The 15,216-nt window shown below is 74.0% G+C and overlaps 2 protein-coding genes across 2 annotated transcripts; one reads left to right on the plus strand and one right to left on the minus strand.

Annotated features, from left to right (window-relative positions):
* The first annotated feature begins 1,685 nt into the window (after positions 1–1,685).
* On the plus strand, positions 1,686–7,765 carry LOC142597009 (C-type lectin domain family 17, member A-like). The gene is made up of 5 exons (XM_075727455.1): positions 1,686–1,698; positions 4,782–4,865; positions 5,978–6,129; positions 6,960–7,070; positions 7,673–7,765. Exons 1-5 carry the CDS (start codon positions 1,686–1,688, stop codon positions 7,763–7,765), a joined length of 453 nt encoding a protein of 150 aa, XP_075583570.1.
* A 6,039-nt stretch (positions 7,766–13,804) lies between these two features.
* On the minus strand, positions 13,805–15,169 carry TRAPPC5 (trafficking protein particle complex subunit 5). The gene is given in 2 exon segments (XM_009481378.2): positions 13,805–15,061; positions 15,064–15,169. Coding segments are annotated over 2 exon segments (564 nt in total). The 3' UTR covers positions 13,805–14,603.
* Positions 15,170–15,216: the final 47 nt, after the last annotated feature.

The raw sequence follows: 15,216 nt of genomic DNA on the forward strand, positions 1-15,216 counted from the left end.
CGGGGCCGCGGTGGCCCGTGACAGGGGCGCGGTGGCCGGTGACGGGCGGGCGGCCCGTGACAGGGGTGTGGTGGCCGGTGACAGGCGGGTGGCCCGTGACAGGGGTGCGGTGGCCAGTGACAGGCAGGCGGCCCGTGACAGGGGTGCGGTGGCCGGTGACAGGCGGGCGGCCCGTGACAGGGGTGCGGTGGCCGGTGACAGGCGGGTGGCCCGTGACAGGGGCGCGGTGGCCGGTGACAGGCGGGTGGCCCGTGACAGGGGTGCGGTGGCCGGTGACAGGCGGGTGGCCCGTGACAGGGGTGCGGTGGCCAGTGACAGGCAGGCGGCCCGTGACAGGGGTGCGGTGGCCAGTGACAGGCGGGTGGCCCGTGACAGGGGCGCGGTGGCCGGTGACAGGCGGGCGGCCCGTGACAGGCGGGCAGCCGGTGACGGGTGCGGTGGCCCGTGACAGGGGTGCGGTGGCCCGTGACAGGGGTGTGGTGGCTGGTGACAGGCGGGTGGCCCGTGACAGGGGTGCGGTGGCCAGTGACAGGACCCGGCAGGGGCGCACTGAGACGCGGCCGAGGTGGGGACGGGGACCCCCAGGAGGGGACACGGGGGGGAGGGGACAGGGCTGGGGGCGACAGGGGGGTCCCGGGGACACGGTGGCTCCAGGGGCCGCGTGGGCCGGGGGGTCTGGGGACACGGGGGGTGGCGCTGGGGTCACGGGGGTCACGGGGAGGTGGCACTGGGGTCACGGGGGTCACGGGGGAGGTGGCGCTGGGGTCACGGGGGACACGGGGGGTGGCGCTGGGGTCACGGGGGTCACGGGGGGAGGTGGCACTGGGGTCACGGGGGTCACGGGGGAGGTGGCGCTGGGGTCACGGGGGTCACAGGGGAGGTGGCGCTGGGGTCACGGGGGTCACGGGGGAGGTGGCGCTGGGGTCACGGGGGTCACGGGGGAGGTGGCGCTGGGGTCACGGGGGTCACAGGGGAGGTGGCGCTGGGGTCACGGGGGTCACGGGGGGAGGTGGCACTGGGGTCAGGGGGGGAGGTGGTGCTGGGGTCACGGGGGTCACGGGGGAGGTGGCGCTGGGGTCAGGGGGGGAGGTGGCGCTGGGGTCACGGGGGTCACGGGGGAGGTGGCGCTGGGGTCACGGGGGTCACGGGGGGAGGTGGCACTGGGGTCGGGGGGGAGGTGGTGCTGGGGTCACGGGGGTCACGGGGGGAGGTGGCACTGGGGTCGGGGGGGAGGTGGTGCTGGGGTCACGGGGGTCACGGGGGAGGTGGCACTGGGGTCAGGGGGTCACAGGGGGAGGTGGCGCTGGGGTCAGGGGGTCACGGGGGAGGTGGCGCTGGGGTCGCAGGGGTCACGGGGGGAGGTGGCGCTGGGGTCACGGGGGTCACGGGGGAGGTGGCGCTGGGGTCACGGGGGTCATGGGGGAGGTGGCGCTGGGGTCAGGGGGGTCACGGGGGGAGGTGGCGCTGGGGTCACGGGGGTCACGGGGGAGGTGGTGCTGGGGTCAGGGGGGTCACGGGGGAGGTGGCGCTGGGGTCAGGGGGTCACGGGGGAGGTGGCGCTGGGGTCAGGGGGTCACATGGGGGTCACGGGTGGTGCTGGTCCCTCCCCTGGGCTCGTGCTCAGTGGGGACCCGGCCCCTCCCCCGCTCCGGTTCCAGCCCCCCCGGCCCGGCCCCTCCCCCGCCATGAAGCCCCGAGGTACCGGGGGGCGGGGCCGAGGGGCGGGGCCGAGGGGCGGGGTTTGGGGGAGGGGTTTGGGGAGGGGCGGGACTTAGGGCGGGGGCGCGGGTCATGTTTGGGGCAGGGGCGGGGTCAGTGGAAGGGGCGGGGTTTGGGGCGGGGCCAGGGGAAGGGGCGGGGCCTGGGCCGGGTTCAGGGCATGGCCGGGGAAGGGGCGGGGCTTGGGCCAGTTTGGGGCGGGGCCAGGGCAAGGGGTGGGGCCTGGGCCGGTTTGGGGCGGGGCCAGGGAAGGGGCGGGGCCTGGGGCGGGTTTGGGGCGGGGCCAGGGAAGGGGCAGGGTCTGGGCCGGGTTCGGGGCGGGGCCAGGGAAGGGGCGGGGCCTGGGCCGGTTCGGGGCGGGGCCAGGGGAAGGGGCAGGGTCTGGGCCGGGTTTGGGGGTGGGGCCAGGGCAAGGGGCGGGGCCTGGGCCGGTTCAGGGCGGGGCCTGGGCCGGTTGGGGCGGGGCCTGGGCCGGTTGGGGCGGGGCCAGGGAAGGGGCGGGGCCAGGGAAGGGGCGGGGCCAGGGAAGGGGCGGGGCCTGGGCCGGTTCGGGGCGGGGCCAGGGCAGGGGCGGGGCCTGTGCCGGTTCGGGGCAGCTGGGCCCCCCCAGGCCCCCGCCGCGAGGACCCCGAGGACCCCGAGGACTACGAGAACGTGGCGCCGCCCCCGCCCCCCCCCCACCTCCCGCTGAAGGCCCTGGGCCCCCCCCAGCCCGCGGGCGGGGGCGCCGGTACGGGGGGGCTCTGCCCGGGGGGCTGCGCCGGGGGGGCAGTTCCCGGGGGAGTGATTTGCCCCACGGGGGGTAGTTGCCCCAAGGGGGGGGTCATTTGCCCTAAGGGGGGGGTAGTTGCCCCAACAGGGGGGTTAGTTGCCCTAAGGGGGGGTATTTGCCCTAAGGGGGGGTCATTTGCCCTAAGGGGGGGGTATTTGCCCTAAGGGGGGTCGGTTGCCCCAAGGGGGGGTATTTGCCCCAAGAGGGGAGTTAGTTGCCCCAAGGGGGGGTAGTTGCCCCAAGGGGGGGGTCATTTGCCCTAAGGGGGGGTATTTGCCCCAAGAGGGGGGTTAGTTGCCCTAAGGGGGGGGTGTTGCCCCATGGGGGGGTGAGTTGCCCTAAGGGGGAGTATTTGCCCCAAGGGGGGGGTTAGTTGCCCCATGGGGGGGTGAGTTGCCCCAAGGGGGGGGTATTTGCCCCAAGGGGGGGTATTTGCCCCAAGAGGGGGGTGAGTTGCCCCATGGGGGGGTGAGTTGCCCCAAGGGGGGGTATTTGCCCCAAGAGGGGGGTGAGTTGCCCCATGGGGGGGTGAGTTGCCCTAAGGGGGGGTATTTGCCCCAAGGGGGGTCGGTTGCCCCATGGGGGGGTTCCCCCACGACGGGGGTGTTCACCCCGGTCCGCCCCCCAGGTCCCCCCCCCAGCCCCTCCCCCGCTGCCCCCCCTCGCGAGGTGGGGGGCGGGGGGGGCTCCCCAGGGCGGCGCCTGCTGGGCCTGGCCTTGGCCTTGGGGGTCCTGGCGGCCGCCGGCGCCGTCGGCATCGGCCTGGGCACACGTGAGTGGGGGGCAAGACCCCCGGGAGAGACCCTCGTGTGAGACGCTCGTGTGAGACCCTCGTGTGAGACTCTCGTGCGAGACCCCCGTGTGAGACCCTCGTGTGAGACCCCTGTGCGAGACCCTCGTGTGAGACCCTCGTGTGAGACCACTGTGCGAGACCCCCGTGCGAGACCCCCGTGTGAGACCCTCGTGTGAGACCCCTGTGCGAGACCCTCGTGTGAGACCCCCGTGTGAGACCCTCGTGTGAGACCCCCGTGTGAGACCCTCGTGTGAGACCACTGTGCGAGACCCTCGTGTGAGACCCCCGTGTGAGACCCTCGTGTGAGACCCTCGTGTGAGACCCCCGTGTGAGACCCCTGTGTGAGACCACTGTGCGAGACCCTCGTGTGAGACCCCCGTGTGAGACCCCCGTGTGAGACCCTCGTGCGAGACCCCCGTGTGAGACCCCCGTGTGAGACCCTCGTGCGAGACCCCTGTGTGAGACCCTCGTGTGAGACCCTCGTGTGAGACCCTCGTGTGAGACCCCCGTGTGAGACCCTCGTGTGAGACCCCCGTGTGAGACCCCCGTGCGAGACCCTCGTGTGAGACCCCCGTGTGAGACCCCCGTGTGAGACCCCCGTGTGAGACCCTCGTGTGAGACCCTCGTGTGAGACCCTCGTGTGACACCCCCGTGTGAGACCCTCGTGTGAGACCCCTGTGTGAGACCCTCGTGTGAGACCCCTGTGCGAGACCCTCGTGTGAGACCCCCGTGCGAGACCCTCGTGTGAGACCCCCGTGTGAATCTCTCGTGTGAGACCCTCGTGTGAGACCCTCGTGTGAGACCCCCGTGTGAATCTCTCGTGTGAGACCCCCGTGCGAGACCCCCTCCCCATGTGCAACCCCCTTGAGGCCCTCGTGCGAGCCCCTCGTGTGCCCCCCGTGTCAGAGCCGTGTGCGAGCCCCCCCGTCACCCCCCCCGTCACCCCCCCTCGTGCAAGCCCCCGTGCAGAGCCCCCGTGGGACCCCCCAGTCCAGGCCCCATTTCCAGGCTCCGAGCCCCCTTTGGGGGGGGGTAACCCTGTTTGGGGGGGTCCGAGCCCCATTGGGGGGATCCAAGCCCCATTTTGGGGGGGGGAGGGGGTGAGCCCCATGGGGGGGGGGGCTGTGCCCTATTTCTGGGGGGTGAAGCCCCACTTCTGGGGGGGTCAAACCCCTTTGTGGTGGGTCCGGGCCCTATTGGGGGGGCTGAGCCCCATTTTGGGGGGGTCACCCCCCTTTGGGGGAGGGCCCAGCCCCATTTTGGGGGTCACCCCCCTTTGGGGGAGGGTCCAGCCCCATTTTGGGGGGGTCACCCCCCTTTGGGGGAGGGTCCAGCCCCATTTTGGGGGTCACCCCCCTTTGGGGGAGGGCCCAGCCCCATTTTGGGGGGGTCACCCCCCCTTTGGGGGAGGGTCCAGCCCCATTTTGGGGGTCACCCCCCCTTTGGGGGAGGGTCCAGCCCCATTTTGGGGGGCTGAGCCCCCCGGCCCCCCCCCAGGGAGCCTGGACCAGGCCCTGGCCGAGGTGCGGCTGCGGCAGCAGCAGCTGGAGCAGGATTTGGCCACCCTGCGCCGCACCCTGGGTGAGCCCCGCTGGGACCCCAACCCCCCCCCCACTGGGACCCCAAACCCCCCCCGCTGGGACCCCAAACCCCGGCTGGGACCCCAAACCCCCCGGCTGGGACCCCCAAACCCCAGCTGGGACCCCAACCCCCCCCCCGCTGGGACCCCAAACCCCAGCTGGGACCCCCAAACCCCCCCGGCCGGGACCCCAAACCCCGGCTGGGACCCCAACCCCCCCCCTGCTGGGACCCCCAAACCCCAGCTGGGACCCCCAAACCCCCCCCACTGGGACCCCAAACCCCGGCTGGGACCCCCAAACCCCGGCTGGGACCCCAAACCCCGGCTGGGACCCCAAACCCCCCCCACTGGGACCCCAAACCCCGGCTGGGACCCCAAACCCCGGCTGGGACCCCAAACCCCCCCCCACTGGGACCCCAAACCCCGGCTGGGACCCCCAAACCCCGGCTGGGACCCCCAAACCCCCCCGGCTGGGACCCCAAACCCCCCCCACTGGGACCCCAAACCCCCCCCGCTGGGACCCCCAAACCCCGGCTGGGACCCCCAAACCCCGGCTGGGACCCCAAACCCCCGGCTGGGACCCCCAAACCCCCCCCGCTGGGACCCCAAACCCCGGCTGGGACCCCAACCCCCCCCCGCTGGGACCCCCAAACCCCGGCTGGGACCCCCAACCCCCCCCCCGCTGGGACCCCAAACCCCGGCTGGGACCCCAAACCCCCGGCTGGAACCCCCAAACCCCCCCGGCTGGGACCCCAAACCCCCCCGGCTGGGACCCCCAAACCCCAGCTGGGACCCCAAACCCCGGCTGGGACCCCCAAACCCCCCCCGGCTGGGACCCCAAACCCCCCCGGCTGGGACCCCCAAACCCCGGCTGGGACCCCAACCCCCCCCCCGCTGGGACCCCCAAACCCCCCCGGCCTGGGACCCCCAAACCCCCCTGGCCTGGGACCCCAACCCCCCCCCCCTTGGCCTGGGACCCCCAAACCCCCCCGGCCTGGGACCCCCCAAACCCCCCCGAGCCTGGGACCCCCCAACCCCGGGCCTGGGACCCCCCCAACCCCAACACCTGGGGCCCCCCAACTCCCCCCAGCGCCCTGACCCCGGTGCCGCGCAGGGGGGCTGTGCCAGCGCTGCCCGTGGGGCTGGGCCCCCTTCGGGGGCAGCTGTTACCTCTTCGCGGGGGGCCCCCGCCGCTGGCGCGAGGCCGAAGGCTCCTGCACGGCCCAGGGCGGCCACCTCCTCATCCTCGACACCCCCGAGGAGCAGGTGCGGGACCCCCAACTGCGCCCCTGCCCCACGGCTGGGACCCCCGACTGCCCCCCTACCCCATGGCTGGGACACCCCCAACTGCACCCCTGCCCCATGGCTGGCACCCCGACTGCCCCCCTGCCCCATGGCTGGGACCCCCAACTGCACCCCTGCCCCATGGCTGGCACCCCGACTGCCCCCCTGCCCCACTGCTGGGACCCCCAACTGCCCCCCCATTGGCACCCCGACTGCCCCCCTGCCCCATGGCTGGACCCCCCAACTGCACCCCCGTTGGCACCCCGACTGCCCCCCTGCCCCATGGCTGGGACCCCCAACTGCACCCCTGCTCCATGGCTGGGACCCCCGACTGCCCCCCTGCCCCATGGCTGGGACCCCCCAACTGCACCCCTGCTCCATGGCTGGGGACCCCCGACTGCCCCCCTGCCCCACGGCTGGACCCCCAACTGCCCCCCCATTGGCACCCCGACTGCCCCCCTGCCCCATGTCTGGGACCCCCAACTGCGCCCCTGCCCCATGGCTGGGACCCCCAACTGCGCCCCTGCCCCACAGCTGGGACCCCCCCATGGCTGTGCCCCCCAACTGCTCCCCTGCCCCCCCCCCCCCCGTGGCTGTGCCCCCTGCCCCATAGCTGTGCCCCCCATGGCTGCAGCCCCCCCCATAGCTGTGCCCCTCCATGGCCACACCCCCCCCCCATCCCCGTGCCCCCCCAACTGTGCCCCCCCATGGCTGTGCCCCCCAACTGCTCCCCTGCCCCATAGCTGTGCCCCCCCATGGCTGCACCCCCACAGCTGTGCCCCCCACCTGTGCCCCCCACCTGTGCCCCCCAGGAGTTCGTGCTGCGCTCGGCCCCCCAGCCCCGCGGGTACTGGCTGGGCCTCAGCGACCGCGAGCAGGAGGGGGGGGTGGCGCTGGCTGGACGGGGCCCCCCTGGCCTTCAGGTACCCCCACCCCCGACCCCCCCACCCCCCCAGGCCACCCCCAGCCCCCCACTGCGACCCCCCTCGTCCCCTGGGATCCCCCAAACCCCCCCCGCACCCCCAGACTCCCCCACCCACCACTGCGACCCCCCCCCCATCCCCCGGGATCCCCCAACCCCCACAGGCACCCCCACCCCCCCCATAAGCCCCCCGGGACCCTGCCCCCCCGACCCCACTGCACCCCACATCCCTCCTGAGCTCTGACCCCCCAACCCCCTACGACCCCCCATAGCCCCCCCGACACCCCAGTGCCCCCCACCCCCGACCTCCTGCCCCCTTCTTGCCCCCCAGGACCCTCCATGTCCCTGACCCCCCCCATGACCCCCTGACCCCCCCAGTCTCTCCATGTCCCCCCCCGCCCCCCCATCACCCCCCTGACCCCTGACCCCCCGTGGCCCCCCTGACACCCCAGTGCCCCACCCCAACCTCCTGCCCCCCATCCCCCTCCGCATCCCTGAGCCCCCCGTGCCCCATGACCCCCTGACCCCGTGACCTCTGACCCTTGGCCCCCGTGTGCTGCAGCTCCTGGGGCCGGGGGGAGCCCAACGGGGGGCCGGGGGCAGAACTGCGCCGCCCTCCTGCCCCACGGCCGCTGGGACGACCTGGCCTGCGAGCGGGCCCTGCCGTGGGTCTGCGAGCGGCCCCTGCCCTGCTAGGGACCCCCACCGCGGGACCCCCATCCCCGGGACCCCATCCCTGGGACCCCCACCGCGGGACCCCCCACCGCGGGACCCCATCCCTGGGACCCCCCACCGCGGGACCCCCCATCCCGGGACCCCATCCCTGGGACCCCCACCGCGGGACCCCCACCGCGGGACCCCATCCGGGACCCCCCCATCCCGGGACCCCCATCGCGGGACCCCCCATCCCGGGACCCCCAACCCCGGGACCCCCACCACGGGACCCCCATCGTGGGACCCCCACCGTGGGACCCCCAACCCGGACCCCATCGCGGGACCCCATCGCGGGACCCCATCCCGGGACCCCCACCGCGGGACCCCCATCGTGGGACCCCCCATCGCGGGACCCCATCCCTGGGACCCCCAACCCCGGGACACCCACCGCGGGACCCCCATCCCGGGACCCCATCCCTGGGACCCCCATCCCGGCACCCCCATCCCGGCACCCCCATCCTGCACCCCCATCCCGGGACCCCATCCCGCACCCCCATCCCGCACCCCCATCCCTGGGACCCCCATCCCGCACCCCCATCCCGCACCCCCATCCCGGGACCCCCATCCCGCACCCCCATCCCGCACCCCCATCCCGGACCCCCATCCCGCACCCCCATCCCGGGACCCCCATCCCGCACCCCCATCCCGCACCCCCATCCCGGACCCCCATCCCGCACCCCCATCCCTGGGACCCCCATCCCGCACCCCCATCCCGGACCCCCATCCCGCACCCCCATCCCGCACCCCCATCCCGGGACCCCCCATCCCGCACCCCCATCCCTGGGACCCCCATCCCGCACCCCCATCCCGGACCCCCATCCCGCACCCCCATCCCTGGGACCCCCATCCCGCACCCCCTGGGACCCCCCATCCCGCACCCCCATCCCCGGACCCCCATCCCGCACCCCCATCCCGGGACCCCCATCCCGCACCCCCATCCCACACCCCCATCCCGCACCCCCATCCCGGACCCCCATCCCGGACCCCCATCCCGCACCCCCATCCCGGACCCCCATCCCCGCACCCCCATCCCGCACCCCCATCCCGGACCCCCATCCCGGACCCCCCATCCTGCACCCCCATCCCGCACCCCCATCCCGCACCCCCCATCCCGGACCCCCATCCCGCACCCCCATCCCGGACCCCCATCCCGCACCCCCATCCCGGGACCCCCATCCCGCACCCCCATCCCACACCCCCATCCCGCACCCCCATCCCGGACCCCCATCCCGGACCCCCATCCCGCACCCCCATCCCGGACCCCCATCCCACACCCCCATCCCGCACCCCCCATCCCGGACCCCCATCCCGGACCCCCATCCTGCACCCCCATCCCGCACCCCCATCCCACACCCCCATCCCGCACCCCCATCCCGGACCCCCATCCCGGACCCCCATCCCGCACCCCCATCCCGGACCCCCATCCCACACCCCCATCCCGCACCCCCATCCCGGACCCCCATCCCGGACCCCCATCCTGCACCCCCCATCCCGCACCCCCATCCCGCACCCCCATCCCGGACCCCCATCCCGCACCCCCATCCCTGGGACCCCCCATCCCGCACCCCCATCCCGGGACCCCCATCCCACACCCCCATCCCGGGACCCCATCCCGCACCCCCATCCCGGGACCCCATCCCACACCCCCATCCCGCCCTGCCCGGGCTGGGAGCCGGGGGGGCCCCTGGGACCCCAATAAAAGGCGCTGAGCAGCAGCGGGGAGCGTGGGGGGGGTGGGGGGGGGGGGATGGGGGCCGTGGGGGGGGTGGGGGGGGTGGGGGATGGGGGCCGTGGGGGGGTCGGGGGGATGGGGACAGAGGGGGTGGGGACTCTGGGGGCGGGGGGCACTGGGGGGGGGGGGCCATGGGGACGTGGGGGGGGGCATGGGGACATCGGGGGACACGGGGGGCTACGGGGGGGCCATGGGGACACGGGGGGGGCATGGGGACATCGGGGGGGCACTGGGGGCAGGGGGGCCATGGGGACACGGGGGGGGGGCATGGGGACATCGGGGGACACGGGGGGCTACGGGGGGGCCATGGGGACACGGGGGGGGCATGGGGACATCGGGGGGCACTGGGGGCAGGGGGGCCATGGGGACACGGGGGGGGGGCATGGGGACATCGGGGGACACGGGGGGCTACGGGGGGGGGCCATGGGGACACGGGGGGGGCATGGGGACATCAGGGGGCTACGGGGGGCTACGGGGGGGCCATGGGGACATGGGGGGGGCATGGGGACACGGGGGGCTATGGGGGCGCCATGGGGACACGGGGGGGGCCATGGGGACGTGGGGGGGCCATGGGGACACGGGGGGGGGCACATGGGGACCCGGGGGGGGGCACATGGGGACACGGGGGGGGCATGGGGACATGGGGGGCTATGGGGGGCCCATGGGGACACGGGGGGGGGGCACATGGGGACACGGGGGGGGCATGGGGACATGGGGGGCTATGGGGGGCCCATGGGGACACGGGGGGGGGGGGGGCACATGGGGACCCGGGGGGGGCACATGGGGACACGGGGGGGGCATGGGGACATGGGGGGCTATGGGGGGCCCATGGGGACACGGGGGGGGGGGGGCACATGGGGACACGGGGGGGGGGCACATGGGGACACGGGGGGGGGCATGGGGACATGGGGGGCTATGGGGGGCCCATGGGGACACGGGGGGGGGGGGGGCACATGGGGACCCGGGGGGGGGCACATGGGGACACGGGGGGGGGCATGGGGACATGGGGGGCTATGGGGGGCCCATGGGGACACGGGGGGGGGGGGGCACATGGGGACCCGGGGGGGGGCACATGGGGACACGGGGGGGGCCATGGGGACATGGGGGGCTATGGGGGGCCCATGGGGACACGGGGGGGGGGGCACATGGGGACCCGGGGGGGGCACATGGGGACACGGGGGGGGCATGGGGACATGGGGGGCTATGGGGGGCCCATGGGGACACGGGGGGGGGGCACATGGGGACCCGGGGGGGGCACATGGGGACACGTGTCCCTGCAAAGGCCAAGGGGCCATGGGGACACGGGGGGGGCATGGGGACATCGGGGGGCTACGGGGGGGCCATGGGGCGTGGGGGGGGGCATGGGGACATCAGGGGACACAGGGGGGCCATGGGGACACGGGGGGGGCATGGGGACATGGGGGGCTATGGGGGGCCCATGGGGACACGGGGGGGGGGCACATGGGGACACGTGTCCCTGCAAAGGCCAAGGGGCCATGGGGACGGGGGGGGCATGGGGACTTTGGGGGGACACTGGGGGGACGCAGGGAGGTCGAGGGGACACTGGGGGGGACAAGAGGGCGCCGGGGGGGGCACGGGGATGTGGGGGGAGCTGGGGACACCGGGGGGATTTGGGGACATTTGGGGACACTGAGGCACGAACGCGTCCCATGAGCGCCCCCCCCCGGGGTACGCGGGTGGGCGGGCGTGGCCTGGAGTGGGCGTGGCCAGGGGTGGGCGTGGCCTGGGTGGGCGTGGCCGGGCCGTGCTCGCTGCACCCCTGGGCTGGGGGGGGGGGGGGTGTCCCCCCGGGGAGGGGGGGGCCCGCGGGGAAGGGGGCCGCCGGTGGGTGCCGGGGGGCGGCTGGGGGGCCCGGGGGGGGCGGGGCCCGGGGGTGCACCCCGGTGACTCCCCCCCATCCCCCCCCCGGTGCGGCCCTGGGCGTGGGGGGGGGGGGGGCGCTGGGGGTCCTGGGCGGCTTCTTCCTGCTGGGGGCTGGGCTGGTGCTGCTGCTGGGTCAGTGGCCCCCGACCTGTGACCTCTGACCCCTGACCTCAACCCCCAACTTCTGACCCCGACCTCTGACCCCAACCTCTGACCCCTACCCCCCCCCTCCCCAAGCACCCACAGGGGTCCCCAGGGAGTCCCCAGCCCACTGCCCCCCCCCAACCCCCCCAGTGACCCCCATGGACCCCCCCAGTGTCCCCAGGGGGATGGGGACCCCCCCAGAGTCCCCAAGGACCAGCCCCGGTGTCCCCAAGGGGACAGGGACCCCCCAGTGTCCCCAAGGAACCCCCCCAGTGACCCGAAGGGGATAGGGACCCCCCACCGTGTCCCCAAGGGCACTGGAGCCCCCCCAGTGTCCCCAAGGGGATGGGGACCCCCCCCCCAGTGTCCCCAAGGTCCCCTCCGTGTCCCCAGGGATGAGCCCTGGTGTCCCCAGGGGGACAGGGACCCCCCCCAGTGACCCCAAGGGGACAGGGACCCCCCCAGAGTCCCCAAGGACCAGCCCCGGTGTCCCCAAGGGGACAGGGACCCCCCAGTGTCCCCAAGGAACCCCCCCAGTGACCCGAAGGGGATAGGGACCCCCACCGTGTCCCCAAGGGCACTGGGAGCCCCCCCAGTGTCCCCAAGGGGATGGGGACCCCCCCCCCAGTGTCCCCAAGGTCCCCTCCGTGTCCCCAGGGATGAGCCCTGGTGTCCCCAGGGGGACAGGGACCCCCCCCAGTGACCCCAAGGGGACAGGGACCCCCCCAGAGTCCCCAAGGACCAGCCCCGGTGTCCCAAGGGGACAGGGACCCCCCAGTGTCCCAAGGAACCCCCCCAGTGACCCGAAGGGGATAGGGACCCCCACCGTGTCCCCAAGGGCACTGGGAGCCCCCCCAGTGTCCCCAAGGGGATGGGGACCCCCCCCCAGTGTCCCCAAGGTCCCCTCCGTGTCCCCAGGGATGAGCCCTGGTGTCCCCAGGGGGACAGGGACCCCCCCCCAGTGACCCCAAGGGGACAGGGACCCCCCCAGAGTCCCCAAGGACCAGCCCCGGTGTCCCCAAGGGGACAGGGACCCCCCCAGTGTCCCCAAGGAACCCCCCCAGTGACCCGAAGGGGATAGGGACCCCCACCGTGTCCCCAAGGGCACTGGGAGCCCCCCCAGTGTCCCCAAGGGGATGGGGACCCCCCCCCAGTGTCCCCAAGGTCCCCTCCGTGTCCCCAGGGACGAGCCCTGGTGTCCCCAGGGGGACAGGGACCCCCCCCAGAGTCCCCAAGGACCAGCCCCAGTGTCCCCAAGGGGACAGGGACCCCCCCAGTGACCCCAAGGGGACAGGGACCCCCCCAGAGTCCCCAAGGACCAGCCCCGGTGTCCCCAAGGGGACAGGGACCCCCCCCAGTGACCCCAAGGGGACAGGGACCCCCCCAGAGTCCCCAAGGACCAGCCCCGGTGTCCCCAAGGGGACAGGGACCCCCCAGTGTCCCCAAGGAACCCCCCCAGTGTCCCCAAGGGGATGGGGACCCCCCCCCAGTGTCCCCAAGGTCCCCTCCGTGTCCCCAGGGATGAGCCCTGGTGTCCCCAGGGGGACAGGGACCCCCCCCAGTGACCCCAAGGGGACAGGGACCCCCCCCAGTGTCCCCAAGGACCAGCCCCGGTGTCCCCAAGGGCACTGGGAGCCCCCCCCAGTGTCCCCAAGGGGACGGGGACCCCCCCCCAGTGTCCCCAAGGGGACGGGGACCCCCCATCCGGGGACCCGGAGGGGACAGTGCCCCTGCGGAGGGCCGGGAGCCGCCCCGGGGGTCCCCACGCCCCGGGGACGAGCCCAGGGCCACCAGGAGGGACAGGAGCAGCCCGAACGTCCCCAGGAGCCACCAAGGGCCATGGGGGGGCGAGGGACAGCGGCGAGGGACACGGACTGGCCCCAATGTCCCCGGGGGGGCCAAGGGCCACCAGGAGGGACAAGGGACCCTGTCTGGGGACCCGAACCCGCCCCAGGACGTCCCCAAGCTCCCCAGGAAAGAGCCAAGGGCCAGCAGGAGGGACAAGATGGTTTATAGTGACACCAGCCAACTCGACTGTGCCCGAGGGCCACCACGAGGGACAAAGGACAAGCGGCGAGGGACCCAAACCAGCTCCAGCGTCCCCAAGGGAGGACACGGGCCATCAGGAAGGACAACAGATGGCATCTGGGGACCCAAACCAGCCCCGGGATGTCCCCAAACCCCCAAAAACAAGAGCCAAGGGCCACCAGGAGGGACAAGATGGTTTATAGTGACACCAGCCAACTCGGCTGTCCCCGAGGGCCACCACGAGGGACAAAGGACAAGCGGCGAGGGACCCAAACCAGCTCCAGCGTCCCCAAGGGAGGACACGGGCCATCAGGAAGGACGTGGGATGATGTCCAGGGACACAAAGGGACCCCAGTGCCACCGAGGCAGGCCGAAGGCCATCAGGAGGGACACAGGACAGTGGTGAGCGACCCAACCCAGCTCCAGCGTCCTCGAGGGTGGCCCAGGGCCATCAAGAAGGACGTGGGATGGTGGTGAGCAATCCAGACTGGCTCTGACGTCCCCAAGGGTGGCCAAGAACCATCATGGGGACCAAGGGATGGTGGTGAGGGACCCGACCCACCTCCAGCGTCCTCGAGGGCGGCCAAGGGCCATCAAGAAGGACACGGGACGGTGGTGAGGGACCCGACCCACCTCCAGCGTCCTCGAGGGTGGCCAAGGGCCATCAAGAAGGACACGGGACGGTGGTGAGGGACCCGACCCACCTCCAGCGTCCTCGAGGGTGGCCAAGGGCCATCAAGAAGGACACGGGACGGTGGTGAGGGACCCGACCCACCTCCAGCGTCCTCGAGGGCGGCCAAGGGCCATCAAGAAGGACACGGGACGGTGGTGAGGGACCTGACCCACCTCCAGCGTCCTCGAGGGCGGCCAAGGGCCATCAAGAAGGACACGGGATGGCAGTGAGGGACCCAAACCACCTCCAGCGTCCTCGAGGGCGGCCAAGGGCCATCAAGAAGGACACGGGATGGCAGTGAAGGACCCGACCCACCTCCAGCGTCCCCACGGGAGAGCAAGGCCGCCCCACCGCGGCCCTCAGCGCCCCTCCAGGCTCTTATCCCGGGCGATGACGGCCTCCTCGAACTTGATCATGAGGGTGGTGCCTTTGTGCCAGTGAGCGGTGACCTTGGCGGGGAAACCGCTGGCGGTGAGGACGGCCTCCACCAAGCCGGCGGTGAAGGCGGCGCAGTTGAGGGTGCTGTTCTCCTTGGGGACGGAGATGTAGGTGTTGACCAAGGGCTCCTTCTCGATGACGTAGTAGGTCTTGTCGTCGTCGTTGGCCTGCTCCAGCTTATCGGCTTCTTTGCCGAAGAGGGCCCGCCAGACCGGGCCCTTCACGAAGAGAAGGACGTTGAGGACCTTGGTCTCGCGGCGACCGCTCTTCTCCCGGGCCACCAAGGCATCCAGGACGCGGAGACCCACTTGGTGGCCCAAGCGGGCCAGCTTGGCCTGCAGCTCGGCCACCGAGTAGACGCGGTTCTGGCAGTACTGACCAGCTCGGAGAAGAGGAGGGCGAAGGCGCTGAGGCTCACCTCGGTGCGGGGGCGGCCCAGGGCCCGCTCCAGGAGGGGGGACTTGCCCCGGGTGAAGCGGGCGTCCATGGTCCTGGGGGGACAAAGGGGGGTCAGGGGGTGGCCAAAGGGGGTCG

Source organism: Pelecanus crispus, unplaced genomic scaffold, assembly GCF_030463565.1.
Source record: "Pelecanus crispus isolate bPelCri1 unplaced genomic scaffold, bPelCri1.pri SCAFFOLD_352, whole genome shotgun sequence".
Lineage (NCBI taxonomy): Eukaryota > Metazoa > Chordata > Aves > Pelecaniformes > Pelecanidae > Pelecanus > Pelecanus crispus.